Raw genomic sequence first — 17184 nt, 5'->3', positions numbered from 1 at the left:
GGCGACTCTTCAGGAGAATGGGTCCAGGATGACATAACCCAGTGGGCACGGAGGCTCCCATAGAGGAACTACGTGAATAGTTAAGGAGTCTTTCATGAGGGGTTGCATTAGTAGCTGTGCACAGCAGTGATCTAATAGTGAAGAGCATCAGGTAGGACAGTTTGCCAGTGTTGAACAGGTATACTACGTGACTTCAGTGTCATTGTAACTGCCTTCCATATAGTACCATTGAACCGCTCCACTTGATCATTGCCTTGAGGGTCGTATCTTGTTGTTCTGCTGCAGGCAATACCTTTGCTAGCCAAAAACTCCTGAAGTTCGTTACTCATGAACGAGGATCCCCTGTCTGAATGGATATAAGCTGGCATACCAGAAATAGAGAACAACTGTGAAAGACAACTAATAACAGTTGAAGCCGTCATATTTGCACAGGGGAACACAAAGGGAAACCTTGAATATTCATCTACTATGTTAAGGAAATATCTATTCTGATTTATGCTTGGTAGAGGTCCTTTGAAATTTATATTCAGTCTCTCGAAAGGCTGGGTGGATTTTATGAGATGAGTCTTCTCTGGCTGATGAAAGTTTGGCTTGCACTCTGCACATACTCTGCATGCTCTGATCACTTGTCGCACATCTTCCACTGAGTAGGGCATGTTCTTTGATTTGACAAAATGGTACAGGCGCGTAACTCCTGGGTGACACAAAGCCTTGTGAAGCGCTGAGAGTGATTGCAAATCATGACATGCTGCTCCACAATGGGACCTAGAGAATGCATCAGGTGAGATGTTCTTTTGACCCGGTCGGTACAGAATATCCAAGTCATAACACGATAGTTCCATCCTCCAGCGTAATATCTTGTCATTCTTTATCCTACTTTCTTGCTTTCTTGTCGAACATATACATCATAGACCTTTGGTCAGTCCTTATGGTGAAATGTCTACCAGTTAAATAATGCCTGCAGTGGCGAACTGCTTCTATGGTGGCCTGGGCTTCCTTTTCTGCAGCAGCGTAACACTTCTCTGATCATTGAAAAGTTCTCAAAAAGAAGGCTACTGGTCGTCCTACCTGAGATAAGACTGCAGCAATGGCAATGTCAGATGCACCCGTTTCCACTTCGAATGGTAGGGACTCATCAATGGCTTGAACTACTGAGTTTTCAATGTCCTGTTTGAGAGTATGGAAAGCGGCTTCTGCTTTCTTTGTCACAGGAAATGTGGTAGCACTCAATGGGCAGACTTTACTTGAATAGTTGTAGATCCATCGTGAGTAATAAGCAAAGAGACCAAGAGTTCTTCGGAGTGATTTTTTGTCTTGAGGCATTGGAAGTTCCCGTAGAGGTCGTAGTCGTTCAGGGTCTGGGAATATTGAACCTCCTTCCACTACATAACCAAGGATACTAAGCCTTTTAGTTGAAAAAGTGCACTTTTCCTCAATGTAACTGATGTTTTTCTTCTTGGCAGCTTCCAAAAACTTATCAAGGCTTGCATCATGTTCCTCCTGGGTCTTGCCACAAATGGTAACATTATCTAAATACACATAAGTTCCCATGAGTTTCTCTTCCTGAATGAGTGAATCCATAATTCGTTGGAAGCAGGCTACCCCATTGGTGACTCCAAAAGGGACTCTGGTAAACTGATACAGGCCATCACTAGCCTGAAACGCTGTATATTGTTTATCTTCATTCCTTATAGGGACTTGATGATAGGCACTCTGTAGATCAGTTGTGCTAAACACATAGTACTGAGCAATTTTGTTCACTGTATCATCAATTCGAGGTAGAGGGTACCCATCAAGAAGTGTAAATTTGTTGATTGTCTCAGAGTAATCGATAGCCAGTCTCCGTTTCCTATAATCATCCTTAACAACAACAACCTGTGCACGCCAAGGGGAATTACGCGGTTCTATAATACCCTCCTTCAGCAGCCTCTGAGTTTCTTTCTCAATGAACATCCGATCCTCATAAGAATAGCGGCGTGACTTAGCTGATATAGGATGGCAGTCCGCGGTAAGATTTGCAAACAGCTTTGGTGGGTCTACCCTTAAAGTGCTAAGTCCGCAGACAACAAGAGGAGGCAGTTCACCTCCATATGTTAAGGTGACACTACCATGCAGCTTCTGAAAGTCCTGACCAAGGATAACATCAGAGCACAGTTGTGGCAGAATAGCTAAATGTACATCTTGATAGTCCTTTCCATTAACTCTGAGATTTACCTTACAAAATCCTAAGGTCTGAATAGAGAGAGATGTTGATGCCATGGAAACCGTACCTAATGAGTGATGTACAGTCAAGGAGTGGCGTTTAACTAAGTCCAGGTTGCTGAAACTCTCTGAGCTGCCACTATCAATAAGACCATCTACTTCTGTTCCTTTGATGAATACTTTCACAACTGCCTTTGAAAGTGAATTTGGAGTAGCCGCAAAAGTCACTGTTGCTAGAGTCGCATGATCACTGGAATGTGTGGAGGCACTAGCTCTTGTTGATGCATTAGCACGACATACTTTAGCAAAGTGACCTTTATTGTGGCATTTATGGCACATTGCTTCACGAGCAGGACACTTTGGACGTGGATGTCTTGAAAAACCACAAAAGAAACACAACTTACCTGCTGCTGCTGTCACTGAGGCAGGTTCCACAGTAACTTCATTGCAAGAGTCTTGGTCAGGAATTGCAGCACTTATCACTCGAGAAGGCTAGGTGGTACTGTATACTTCAGAATTCTTCTGGGCTGAATCTAGAGCTCTTGCCTGGTCAAAGGCAGTGGCTAAGTCTAGAGTTTTATTCTCCAATAAACGCTGCCTTATTATTGGTGATTGCAGGCCACTGATAAAAGCATCCCTGATGGACTCTTCACAATACTGAGCAGCTGTCACTGCTTGGAAGTGACAGTCCTTACCTAAAATTTTCAGTGCTTGAAGGTATTCCTCTAAGGATTCATCAATCTGCTGGCGGCGAGTTGCAAGGCGATAGCGTGCGAAGATTTCATTTGTAGGTTTAATATACTGAGACTTGAGGGTTTTGATAGCATCTTCATAGGTATTACACTCAGAAATAGCCTCATATATTTTAGGTGACACAAAATTGATGAGCAGACTTAGTTTATCTAGATCTTCTTTAGGAAGGGCTCCCAAGAAGTTTTCGAAAGTCTTAAACCAGTGCTTCCATTCCTGAGCAGCTGTTGATAAGTTGGGGTCACAGTCTAGCCTCTCAGGTTTCAGTAAACGCTCCATGTTGTGATGTAGTCTAGCGCAGGATCACCACCAGGTAGCCCAGGATTCTATGTTCAATAAATTGTTGTGATAGAAACACAGGCCTTATCTCTAGGCTTTATTGAACATAGAATCTTCATAGTACTTCTGCAACAACAAAATATAATGACTAGTACATCTATTAACTGCTTCTACAGGGAGGGTGATGTTTTGCATATGTCAAGAGAAAAGTTATAACTACAGACCACATATTTAAACTCACCATGTAATCTGCATCACTAATATATGGATATATGAGAAGAGAATCACACACCATGTGTTGGCGCCCATGACCCACACCAAGCTGTTGTTGTTGTTAAGGGCCCCGAGGGGTGGTGCAGTATTATCCTGCTGCTGCTCCCCACAGGGGCAGTATCACTACATCTACCTATCTCTCTCTACCTATCTCTCTCACTACCTCTCTACCTATCTCTCTCACTACCTATCTCTTTGCCTATCTCTCTCTCTCCCCTCTCCCATCTCTCCCCTCTCCCATCTCCCCCCTCTAACGTCTCTCCCCCCTCTAACGTCTCTCCCCCTCTAACATCTCTCCCCTTCTAATTATCTCTCCCTTCTCCCATTTCCCATCTCTCTCCCCTCTCTTCTATCTCCCCCTCCCTCCCTTTCTCCCCTGTCTCTCCCCATCTCTCCCCCTCTCTCTCCCTCTCTCTCTCTCCTTCCTTTTCCCTTCTCACTCTCCCCCTCTCTCCTACCTTTCCCTTCTCTCTCTTTCCCTCTCTCTCTTTTCTCTTTCAAAAAAGGAAAAAAAAGGAAGAGGGAAAAAAGGAAAAAAAAGAAAAAGAAAAAATGGTGGGTAGTGGCAGGACCCAGGGATCAGATGAGAATGGTTCTGGTAGGGAGGAGTGGATGGAGGAGCAGTGGAAAAGGATGGAACAAGAGTGGGAGAGAAAATTAGGAGAGCTTTCAGAAAAAATGGAGACAGAGCTTTCTGTGAAATTAGAAAAGAGGTTGGAGAAGGAGAAGAAGAATTGGGAGGCGAGGACGAATGAAGCCAAACTAAGCTAAAAGAATCCTTTAGGAGTCAGGAATCGCGGGAAGAACTAAAAACCATAAATGAAATCGAAAGAAACCCAAAGTATTTCTTCTCCTATGCCAAATCAAAATCGAGAACAACGTCCAGTATTGGGCCCCTACTTAAACAAGATGGGTCCTACACAGATGACAGCAAGGAAATGAGTGAGCTACTCAAGTCCCAATATGACTCAGTTTTTAGCAAGCCGCTAACCAGACTGAGAGTCGAAGATCAAAATGAATTTTTTATGAGAGAGCCACAAAATTTGATTAACACAAGCCTATCCGATGTTATCCTGACGCCAAATGACTTCGAACAGGCGATAAATGACATGCCCATGCACTCTGCCCCAGGGCCAGACTCATGGAACTCTGTGTTCATCAAGAACTGCAAGAAGCCCCTGTCACGAGCCTTTTCCATCCTATGGAGAGGGAGCATGGACACGGGGGTCGTCCCACAGTTACTAAAAACAACAGACATAGCCCCACTCCACAAAGGGGGCAGTAAAGCAACAGCAAAGAACTACAGACCAATAGCACTAGCATCCCATATCATAAAAATCTTTGAAAGGGTCCTAAGAAGCAATCTAGATCACCACCCATCTAGAAACCCATCAGTTACACAACCCAGGGCAACATGGGTTTAGACCAGGTTGCTCCTGTCTGTCTCAACTATTGGATCACTACGACAAGGTCCTAAATGCACTAGAAGACAAAAAGAATGCAGATGTAATATATACAGACTTTGCAAAAGCCTTCGACAAGTGTGACCATGGCATAATAGCGCACAAAATGCGTGCTAAAGGAATAACAGGAAAAGTCGGTCGATGGATCTATAATTTCCTCACTAACAGAACACAGAGAGTAGTCGTCAACAGAGTAAAGTCCGAGGCAACTACGGTGAAAAGCTCTGTTCCACAAGGCACAGTACTCGCTCCCATCTTGTTCCTCATCCTCATATCCGACATAGACAAGGATGTCAGCCACAGCACCGTGTCTTCCTTTGCAGATGACACCCGAATCTGCATGACAGTGTCTTCCATTGCAGACACTGCAAGGCTCCAGGCGGACATCAACCAAATCTTTCAGTGGGCTGCAGAAAACAATATGAAGTTCAACGATGAGAAATTTCAATTACTCAGATATGGTAAACATGAGGAAATTAAATCTTCATCAGAGTACAAAACAAATTCTGGCCGCAAAATAGAGCGAAACACCAACGTCAAAGACCTGGGAGTGATCATGTCGGAGGATCTCACCTTCAAGGACCATAACATTGTATCAATCGCATCTGCTAGAAAAATGACAGGATGGATAATGAGAACCTTCAAAACTAGGGAGGCCAAGCCCATGATGACACTCTTCAGGTCACTTGTTCTATCTAGGGTGGAATATTGGTGCACACTAACGGCACCTTTCAAGGCAGGTGAAATTGCCGACCTGGAAAATGTACAGAGAACTTTCACGGCGCGCATAATGGAGATAAAACACCTCAATTACTGGGAGCGCTTGAGGTTCCTAAACCTGTATTCCTTGGAATGCAGGAGGGAGAGATACATGATTATATACACCTGGAAAATCCTAGAGGGACTAGTACCCGACTTGCACACGAAAATCACTCACTACGAAAGCAAAAGACTTGGCAGACGATGCACCATCCCCCCAATGAAAAGCAGGGGTGTCACTAGCACGTTAAGAGACCATACAATAAGTGTCAGGGGCCCGAGACTGTTCAACTGCCTCCCAGCACACATAAGGGGGATTACCAACAGACCCCTGGCAGTCTTCAAGCTGGCACTGGACAAGCACCTAAAGTCAGTTCCTGATCAGCCGGGCTGTGGCTCGTACGTTGGTTTGCGTGCAGCCAGCAGCAACATCCTGGTTGATCAGGCTCTGATCCACCAGGAGGCCTGGTCACAGTCCGGGCCGCGGGGGCGTTGACCCCCGGAACTCTCTCCAGGTAAACTCCAGGTAATGAGGAACTTCCTGAATGGGGTTCAGTGGGACAGAGAACTGGCAGGGAAGCCAGTTAATGAGATGATGGAATATGTAGCAACAATGTGCAAGGAGGCTGAGGAGAGGTTTGTACCCAAGGGTAACAGGATTAATGAAAAAGCCAGGACGAGCCCTTGGTTCACCCAAAGGTGCAGGGAGGCAAAAACCAAGTGTGCTAGGGAATGGAAGAAATTTAGAAGGCAAAGGACCCAGAAGAATAAGGAGAGCAGTCATAGAGCCAGAAATGAATATGCACAGATAAGAAGGGAGCCCCAACGACAATATGAAAACGACATAGCAGTGAAAGCCAAATCTGACCCGAAGCTGTTATACAGCCACATCAGGAGGAAAACGGTCAAGGACCAGGTAATCAGGCTAAGGAAGGAAGGAGGAGAGACAACAAGAAATGGCCATGAAGTATGTGAGGAACTCAACAAGAGATATAAAGAAGTGTCCACAGATGAGACAGAAGGGGCTCCAGAAAGACGGAGAGGTGGGGCACACCACCAAGTGCTGGACACAGTACACACAACCGAGGAAGAAGTGAAGAGGCTTCTGAGTGAGCTAGATACATCTAAGGCAATGGGGCCCGATAACATCTCTCCATGGGTCCTGAGAGAGGGAGCAGAGTGCTATGTGTACCCCTAACAACAATATTCAATACATCTATCGAAACAGGGAGATTGCCTGAGGCATGGAAGACAGCAAATGTAGTCCCAATCTTTAAAAAAGGAGACAGACATGAAGCACTAAACTACAGTGTCACTGACATGTATAGTATGCAAATTCATGGAGAAGATTATCAGAAGAGTGGTGGAACACCTAGAAAGGAATGATCTCATCAACAGCAGCCAACATGGTTTCAGGGACAGGAAATCCTGTGTCACAAACCTACTGAAGTTCTATGACATGGTAACAGCAGTAAGACAAGAGGGAGAGGGGTGGGTGGATTGCATTTTCTTGGACTGCAAGAAGGCGTTTGACACAGTTCCACACAAGAGATTAGTGCAAAAACTGGAGAACCAAGCAGGGATAACAGAGTAGGCACTACAATGGATCAGGGAATACTTGTCAGGAAGACAGCATCGAGTCATGGTACGTGGCGAGGTGTCAGAGTGGGCACCTGTGACCAGCGGGGCCCCACAGGGGTCAGTCCTAGGATCAGTGCTGTTTCTGGTATTTGTGAACGACATGACGGAAGGAATAGACTCCGAAGTGTCCCTGTTTGCAGATGACGTGAAGTTGATGAGAAAAATTCATTCGATCGAAGACCAGGCAGAACTACAAAGGGATCTGGGCAGGCTGCGGACCTGGTCCAGCAATTGGCTCCTGGAGTTCAACCCCACCAAGTGCAAAGTCATGAAGATTGGGGAAGGGCAAAGAAGACCGCAGACGGAGTACAGTCTAGGAGGCAAGAGACTACAAACCTCACTCAAGGAAAAAGATCTTGGGGTGAGTATAACACCAGGCACATCTCCTGAAGCGTGCACCAACCAAATAACTGCTGCAGCATATGGGCGCCTGGCAAACCTCAGAACAGCATTCCGACATCTTAATAAGGAATCGTTCAGGACCCTGTACACCGTGTACGTTAGGCCCATTTGGAGTATGCGGCACCAGTTTGGAACCCACACCTAGCCAAACACGTAAAGAAACTAGAGAAAGTGCAAAGGCTTGCAACAAGACTACTTCCAGAGCTAAGAGGTATGTCCTACGAGGAGATAAGATAAGATAAGATTTCGTTCGGATTTTTAACTCGCAGGCTTAGCCACCAAGGATAACCCAATAAAGTCAGTGAGTCATCGAGGACTGTCTAACTTACTTCTATTAGGGTCCTCAATCTTGTCCCCCAAAAGGCGACCCACACCAGTCGACTAACACCCAGGTACCTATTTGCTGCTAGGTGAACAGGACAATAGGTGTAAGGAAACGTGTCGGAATTTCCACCCGCCGGGAATCGAACCCGGGCCCTCCGTGTGTGAAGCGGGAGCTTTAGCCACCAGGCCACCGGGCCACTAAGGTTAAGGGAAATCAACCTGACGACACTGGAGGACAGGAGAGATAGGGGGGACATGATAACGACATACAAAATACTGAGAGGAATTGACAAGGTGGACAAAGACAGGATGTTCCAGAGATGGGACACAGCAACAAGGGGACACAGTTGGAAGTTGAAGACACAGATGAATCACAGGGATGTTAGGAAGTATTTCTTCAGCCACAGAGTAGTCAGGAAGTGGAATACTTTGGGAAGTGATGTAGTGGAGGCAGGATCCATACATAGCTTTAAGCAGAGATATGATAAAGCTCACGGTTCAAGGAGGGTGACCTAGTAGCGACCAGTGAAGAGGCAGGGCCAGGAGCTTGGACTTGACCCCTGTAACCTCAACTAGGCGAGTACACACACACATCCATGTGTGTGCATGTGTAAAAAATCGTGAACAAGCGATGCAAGATGCAAAACAACCTCGAGGAAAGTTGAAAGATAGCTCTAGGCCTTTTGTGTTGCAATCAATACATTAGGAGTTTGCAGTGTTGCAGGAAGCTAAAATCTGAGCAAACATATACAGAGTGAGCATTTATTGCTAGAATGAGGGGGAAGGGAAGTAGAGAAGAGCCCCGGCATGCCACCTATGCCAGTGCCTGGAAGGTTAACTATTTTTTTACGGCATTACAAGACTGCCATCCCACAAGCACTGATGGTACCGTGGCAGCACGACGAGTGTAACCATTAGCGGCATGGTAATCATTAAGAATTCCGTTAACTTCGATATAATGTAAAAGGCTTAGCATTCTAAATATTGATATCTGGCAACTGTCTGGGTATTTTCCATACCTTAGAAAACAGTTTACGGCAACTCAAGTTGCCGTAAACTGACCATAGTTAGGTCAAGGTTCTTAGGGAGACTGGTCTAACAGTCAGAACCAACCCTATCCTCCTCTGTGCTATATTTAATACAATCAGTCGCATTTGTGTAGGCTATGAACTATAGCCTCCACTATGAACGAATCTAATTTGAATAAACCGCCTCTATTATTATATAATGAAAGTGTATATCATGTTTTGTGATGGTTGATTCTATAATGTTTCGTCCATGACAAGTGGAACAAGGTACAATAACACTAGCTTTCGGCCAATTTGCCATGTTATTGCAGAGACTAATGTGGCTAAAAGTTTTATTGGAATCTTGGGCAGTTCGTATCGAATATTTGTGTTGTAATATCCTAATTTCTATGATAACTTTTTTTAGCTGCCAGCAATGCTGATTCCACAAAAAATCTCTAGATATTAGGATATCACAACACAAATATTCGAAACGGACTTCCCAAGATTCGAATGTCATTTCTAGGCACACACACATACATACATACATACTAAATATATAATGAATAATAAGGTGGGGAGAGAGATGGCAAGTGTGTTGATGAAGGTGAGGGGCTGTTGATCTACGGAATTTGAGGTACTCTCTCCCTTGGATGTAACCTCTGTACCCGAGGCTCTTTACCTCAGGCGCTGTGTGAAACTTACGGCTTCCCCATAATAATAATAATAATAATAATAATAATAATAATAATAATACTGTAGAACCTCTCTGAACATACTGGACCTCCAGCAAACCAGAGTCCGAAAATTTTGTTCAGAAAAAAATTGACCTGGCCTTTGAACACGAAAGCCCTGTTTCAAAAGCGCTTTGAAGTGGCCTCGTACACTGATTTAACTCTGAGTTTTGGAAGAGTCAGTTCAATATCCTCCAGTGTGCGAGGCTGATAATTAAAGCCTGGGAAATACTGTTCCGGACATCGATTATAATTATTATAATCGTGGGGGAGCGCTAAACCCGTAGGATTATACAGTGCATGTGGGGGGAAGATGGAAGGTATTCAGGTTCAATCAGGGAACTGGACCACAGATACAATTCCCTGGATCAACAGCCCCTCACCAGCGTCAAGGAACCTCCCTTAAGGGGCTCGGACAGCGAACTTTTCGCAGTTCGAAAACCACCTAGGAACCAGTTAACTTCCAACACCGGAGTTTCACTGTAATAATAATTTACTTTTCTTCCAGGCAGCGTAGTAGTGAGACACTTACTTGGAGCTATGTGTCCAACCCAGGCACGCGGCCCTTACTGGGGATACATATGGGTAACATGGTGGACCGAGCCGAGGACATGTTTGGTGACAGAGAAGCCATTGTCTCCGTCCAGCAGGGCAAGAGAGCAACATTCTCGCAAGTTAAACAAGAGGTAATGGCAGCAGCTGACAAGTGGTGAATCAAGGACTCATAACAGAGTAAGGTGATGTTTCGACCACTGGTGGGCTTAGTCAAGTACATGGTAAAGTCCCTCAGCGGCCGAAACGTCGCCAAATAAGAGACTTACTCTGTGTCTTTAATTCTCAAAGTTAAACAAGAAGACAATAATCTTTCATATCTTACTTTTGTTGTGCAGTATTTTTCAGTAACAACGAATTGTAATCAGAATTGCATGTTCTAATCTTTTCAGCCATATATGTGATCCTCTTGTTAGGCTAGGCTACGCTAGGCTAGGCTAGGCTAGGCTAGGCTAGGCTACGCTACGCTAGGCTAGGCTAGGCTAATAAAGTACATAACCAGGGAAGAAGCATTAACCTCTTAGATCAATAGATAAAAATTTAGATAAGTTACATTCAGGTTAACTTTATATATTACAGATTCATATAGTATATTTATACACTGATAAGAAACTTAGTTCTCAGGCATATATTGGTGGTATTTTTTTTTTTTTTTCATATTTAGCCTAGAAATGTATCTTGTTCTTCATATAAACTTGAATTATTGATAAATTTGTTATGAGATACAGATTGTTGGAGAAAGACAAAATGTAAACAATTGGTAATTTAATGAAACTGTTTCGGTCGTGAACCTCGGTCACTCCTACATTTTAAGTGACCAAGGTCAGCGGACCGAAACGTTTCCAGTCGAGTCATAGGGTAGAAGTTCTGAGTAATTTATTAATTTCAGAGTGAGGAAATAGCAAGTGGTCTATTGGCTCTGGGTCTTGAGCGTGGAGATCGTCTTGGTATCTGGGCGCCCAACACCTATGAATGGTACCTCACAAAACTTGCTGCTGCTAAGGCTGGACTTGTACTGGTGAGAGGTATTGATTTCTTAAGTCATCTCCCCACAAAGACTGGGTAATCCAAAGAAGAAAGCTCATTCGCCATCACTTGCTCCCTGACTGTCTTTCCAGGACACAGATATAACAGTCTACTGATGAGTACTCTCAACCAGAAGGTGCCTTGATATTCAATTCAAAAATTCAAATTCAAAGTTTATTCTCTATAAGGATTACAATGCTGAGTTTACAGAAATTTGGTTATTGTTTGGTTTACATGTAGTAAAATTGTGATTACAGAGTGTACCACTAGAACGCTTAGCATGGCTAGGCATTTCGGGCATACTTAGTTTTATTCTTAATTGTAAAATATTACAAATTATGAGGTAAGTTGGTCTTATGGCTAAGTGACTAAATACTAGTTTATGAGTTTAGCAATGTGAATGCTTTTGTTTTGGCACAGTATATAGCTTCAGTATTGGAGTATCACAGGATTCATTATTTTAAGACTGAGATTAATATTTCTGTTTATGGTCAAATGAGTGAGCGAGTGTAAGTGTGAACCACCAGGTGGTATTCGTGTAGTTAGTTGACGGGGTGTATCAGGGAGATTAGATGTTTTCTAATGGTAGTTTTGAAGGTGATGAATGTGTCTGCAGTTCTAGAGTTCTCAGGTAGGGTATTCCAGATTTTAGGGCCTTTGACATACATTGAATTTTTGTAAAGGTTTAGTCGGACACGGGGAATGTCGTAGAGATGTTTGTGTCTGGTGTTATGCCTGTGGGTTCTGTCCCAACTATCAAGAAAGCGTTTTAGGTCAAGGTTGATATTAGAGTTTAAGGCCCTGTAGATATAGATTGCACAGTAGTAAGTGTGGATGTACTGAACTGGGAGTAAGTTTAGATCTTTGAAGAGTGGGGGGGTGTGCTGCCAGGGATGGGATTTAGTGATTATTCTTACTGCAGCTTTTAGTTGGGTTATTATTGGCTTTAGGTGTGTTGCTGTAGTTGATCCCCAAGCACAAATAGCATAGGTGAGGTATGGATAAATAAGTGAGTGGTATAGTGTGAGAAGGGCATTTTGCGGCACGTAGTATCGTATCTTGGAGAGGATCCCAACCGTTTTGGATACTTTTTTGGCTATATGCTGGATATGGGTATAAGCCTAGGAATTTTCCCCCATTATTTCTGGTAATTAGAGTGTTGTCAATCTTAATGTTAATTTGTGCATCTCCTGCTCTGCTACCAAACATAATATAGTAAGTTTTGTCAGTGTTAAGCGTAAGTTTATTGGCTGTCATCCAAGTCGATATTTTAATCAGCTCCTCATTCACAATGGTGTTGAGGGTGGCAAGATTAGGGTGAGAGATGACATAAGTCGTGTCGTCAGCAAAGAGAATGGGTTTCAGGTGTTGGGATACGTTTGGAAGGTCATTGATGTATATGAGGAAGAGCAGGGGACCAAGGACACTTCCCTGCGGAACTCCAGTATCAAGTGGCCGTGTTGCTGATGCTGTGTCTTTAATGGTGACGTACTGATACCTATTAGTAATGTAAGATTTGAAATAAGCAAGCGCATGGCCTCTTATACCGTAGTGGTCAAGTTTGTGGAGTAGGATTTCGTGGTTTACTGTGTCAAAAGCTTTTCTTAGGTCAATAAAAATTCCTAGTGGATATTCCTTATTTTCCAATGCTGTGTAAAGCAGATCTAGCATTTTTATGATTGCATCATTAGTGCTTTTATTTTTCCTGAATCCAAACTGGCAGGGGTTGAGTATGTTTTGAGCCGTTATAAATGAATACAGTCTCTTGTACACGAGTTTCTCAAAGATTTTGGATAGCAATGGTAAGTTAGATATTGGCCTATAGTTGTTTAAGTCTGTAGGGTCACCACCTTTATGTATTGGTGTAACCCTTGCCATCTTGAGTAGTTTCGGGAAGGTGCTAGTCTCTATTGACTTGTTAAAAAGTAATGAAATAGCATGCGAAAGGACATGGGCCGCTCGCTTGTACAGTAATGGTGGGACATGAGACAGATTCCCCGAGTTATTTTTAAGTGACTTTATGATCCCAATGACTTCCGTGGGCTCAGTTGGTGCAAGATAGAAGGAATTAGGGAAATTACCATCTAGGTAGTCCCCGGCATGGGCATTGGTATGTGGGATTTTACTGGCGAGATTAGATCCTATGTTTGAGAAGAAGTCGTTTATCTTGTTAGCTGTGTCAGTGGGATGTAGTGGTGTTTCATTAGGTTTAGTTAGGACAATATTCTTGGTTTTTCTCAGTTTGTGGGTCCCTAGAATCTGAGAGAGTGTTTTCCAGGTCTTTTTTATATCTCCTCTAGTGTCTGTGAATCTACTGGAGTAGTATAGTTGTTTGGCTTTTTTTATTACTTTGGTGAGAGCTGATGAATAGTGTTTAAGAGTATCTTTGTGTATTAAGCCCTGTCTATATTGCTTTTCATATTGGTGTTTCTTGTCTATGGATTTCAGAATGGTGCTGGTTAGCCATGGGCAACCAAGCCGTTTGTTTGTGATCTGTTTTGTTTTTATAGGACAATGTTTGTTGTATAGTCTAAGTAATTTGTTAAGAAAGATGTCTGTCCAGTCATCAATACCATTGGCCTTGGAGAATTCTGTAGGCCAATCAACAGTCTCTAGGTCAGCTGTGAACTTCCTTACTGAGGCCTCGTCATGGAGTCTAAATGAGACTTTGTTGTATTCAAGTGGTGGTTTACTAATGTTTGTCAGGAGGAAGGTAGGGTAGTGGTCTGTAGTGCTATCTGTGATTATCCCTGATTTAAGGGGGGCTAGTATATTGGTCCATATGTGGTCTATTATGGTTGCACTTGTCTCAGTGAGCCTGGTTGGTTTAGTTATTGTTGGTATGAGAAGTGTGTTGTTCATATTGTTGATGAAATCAGTTACAGGCTGATCATCTAGTAAGCCAAGGTTGATGTTGAAGTCTCCAGCTAAGAGAAGGTGGTGCTTATTCATTTGTCTGTTTGTTATTAGTGACTTTAATTTCTCACTGAAATTTGGGATGTTTGTGTGAGGTATCCGGTAAATGGCACCGATTGTTATAGGCGTCCTAAGGTTTTTTACAGTAAAATTAGCAAAAATGTATTCCCCATATTCATCACTAAAGCAAGTGGTGCTAAGACAAGATAATTGGTTAGAGTAATAGATTGCAATACCACCCCCAACTTGGTTTGTTCTGCAGTTGTGAATTGCTGTGTATCCTGGTAGAGGGTAGATATCTATTGTGTCCTGCTTAAGCCAGGTCTCAGTAAGAATAATGCAGGAGAAGGGTGTCTTTAGTGATTCAAGGAGTGCTAGGAGGTCATCATAGTGTTTGCTTAAGGACCTGATGTTGTAGTTAAGTACTGATAGACTTTTAGCATTGTTTAGGATAGTGGTGGCTTGTGATGCTGTGTAATAAAGGCAGTTACTTTCCAATAGGTTTTGATTGGGTGTCAGATTATGGAGGTTTAGATCAGGGTCAACGTGATCAATCATCTTCTAGGTTTAGAATTATGGTTATTTATATCCTGAGTTGTGTGTTGAGTTCTAGTACTGATATCTGTAGTGGTAGGAAGTTTGGACAAGTATATAGCTAGAGTATTTTGGTCATGTAGGGTATAGTCACTACTACACATAATGAAGTTGATGTTGTCTGTGTGTTGTGCTGGAATGAACTAAAGTACAACTAGGTATAAACTAGTAATATAAAAATACAAATTAAAAATAGAACAAGACTCTCACTTGTAATTGCACTAAGGTCTAATAATGACTTTTGTGGAGTCTATGTTTTGAGCTAGAGTGAGCTAAAGTACAATAGGTTTAATCTAATAATATAAAAGTACAAATTAAAAATAGCACTAGTCTCTCACTAGTAATTGCACTATGGTCTAATATAGTGAAATTGGTATTGACTATGTCTTGAGGTAAAGAGCTCTTGATCCAAGGAAATTAACATTTTTTTTCTCATGGATTATCGTTGATTGCTTCCCATTACCCAGGTTCTTTATGTACTCTATGGGTTCAGTATTACCGTTTTGTACTCAACTGTAAGACGGAATTTCTCACCTGGGGAAGGTGGAGACGTCGGTTGTTTTCTTATACCTATTCCCCTGTTCACTTAGTAAATGGATGCAAGAGTTATTATAGTGTGTTGTGAGTTGCATTCTGTGGGATGATAAACCATAGAGAAGACTAAGCTTTGAATCAAGTTGAGGTAGAATGACTGCTCTTAACCTGTAAATTCAGCTGGTCAAGGAAAACAAATCTGAGACTATTAGCCTTTACTGTCAGCTAAGAGACTCGTTCAAGCCTGTAAGATGCTCTTCCTTATTTGGTTGTGCCCAATGTTCTCCCATTTATATGTACCCATTTAATCAACTTTTTCGATTCTTTCTACACGGCCAATATATTTCAAAATACCTCTTATTACCCTCAAGGGAGGCGGCATGTCTTCATGATGGCGAGATTCTTGACCCAGTTGAAACTCTCATTCTCTATTTTGACTAATCAACTCGATTGCCTCTCATTACCCATGTGTTTAGTGGCTCCTAGGAAGATAAGATAAGATTTCGTTCGGATTTTTAACCCCGGAGGGTTAGCCACCCAGGATAACCCAAGAAAGTCAGTGCGTCATCGAGGACTGTCTAACTTATTTCCATTGGGGTCCTTAATCTTGTCCCCCAGGATGCGACCCACACCAGTCGACTAACACCCAGGTACCTATTTGCTGCTAGGTGAACAGGACAATAGGTGTAAGGAAACGTGTCGAAATGTTTCCACCCGCCGGGAATCGAACCCGGGCCCTCCGTGTGTGAAGCGGGAGCTTTAGCCACCAGGCCACCGGGCCACACACGTAAGACTAATGGAGTACTGCAGCAGGCCTAATGACCCATGCTAGACAGGTCTTACTCACACCTACTGGGAAGGTGTGAGGGCCCTTCAAACCCTCGAAGAGCTTTCGAAGTCTCACCCTCCTTATGAAAAGAAAACAGAAAAATAAAATCATAACATTTTAAGAAGCATCTTACTGAACATAAACAAAAATCTTAAAATATAAAACAAACATTAAATCGTCCTAACTGAAGCAGTTGCTGGAAAAATTAAATAAATGAATGAACAAGATGTTCTGAGTGCCGATGTTATGGCAAGTCGCACCGAAGTAGCTGGAGTGTAACTGGACCATGGAGATAGAGTAAGGAGGTCACAGATAAATAACAAAAAAAGACAATACCGTGAGTGGAACGATACACAAATAACTCGCACATAGAAGAGAGCAGCTTACGACGACGTTTCAGTCCGACTTGGACCATTTACAAAGTCACACTAACGAAAAGGAGAGCAGGAAGAGTATATATATATATATAGGTCACAGGTAGTCGTGCCTATTGTGAAGTCCAGCTCCAGACAGTTAAAATGTCTATGAAGGTGCTCATCTAACAGCGTTGGTAACTGAGCTGCCGACAGTAGTAGTCGACTGGAAAACGGGAATAGATTTCCAGTTGCCGAAATGATAGCTCTTTCCTGGTGGTATAGAAAGATAGTTCTCAAGCGAGACCTTTGACCTACACCGAAGTAGTGCAACAGCAGAGTTCCTGTATTTCCTTGCAAGTTTACATTGAGATTCTGTAATTACAATAATGAATGGCAGTGCAGAGAGAGCCACTATCGTGCCATGGCATTATGGCCAGACTAAATATAATGGCTTACAGACTATTTAATACTAGAGAAATTGATCATAGTTTTGTACATCTGTTTTCATTTCTAGCAGACATTAAGTTTACTCAAATTACAATC

The 17184-nt window shown here is 42.8% G+C and overlaps 1 protein-coding gene across 1 annotated transcript in view; it reads left to right on the top strand.

The window, feature by feature from the left end:
• LOC128705738 (medium-chain acyl-CoA ligase ACSF2, mitochondrial) overlaps positions 1-11529 on the top strand; it is a 54361-nt gene extending 42832 nt beyond the window's left edge. The window contains exons 2-3 of the mRNA XM_070080887.1: positions 10343-10520; positions 11276-11529. Of these exons, the coding sequence (XP_069936988.1) occupies positions 10343-10520; positions 11276-11452 (355 nt within the window). The 3' untranslated portion in view covers positions 11453-11529. The remainder of the gene's footprint in view (positions 1-10342; positions 10521-11275) is intronic.
• Positions 11530-17184: the final 5655 nt, after the last annotated feature.

This window comes from Cherax quadricarinatus, unplaced genomic scaffold (assembly GCF_038502225.1).
Source record: "Cherax quadricarinatus isolate ZL_2023a unplaced genomic scaffold, ASM3850222v1 Contig1190, whole genome shotgun sequence".
Classification (NCBI taxonomy): domain Eukaryota; kingdom Metazoa; phylum Arthropoda; class Malacostraca; order Decapoda; family Parastacidae; genus Cherax; species Cherax quadricarinatus.
The sequence above is the reverse complement of the archived record's forward strand: the minus strand, read 5'-3'. Positions and strand labels throughout refer to the sequence as shown.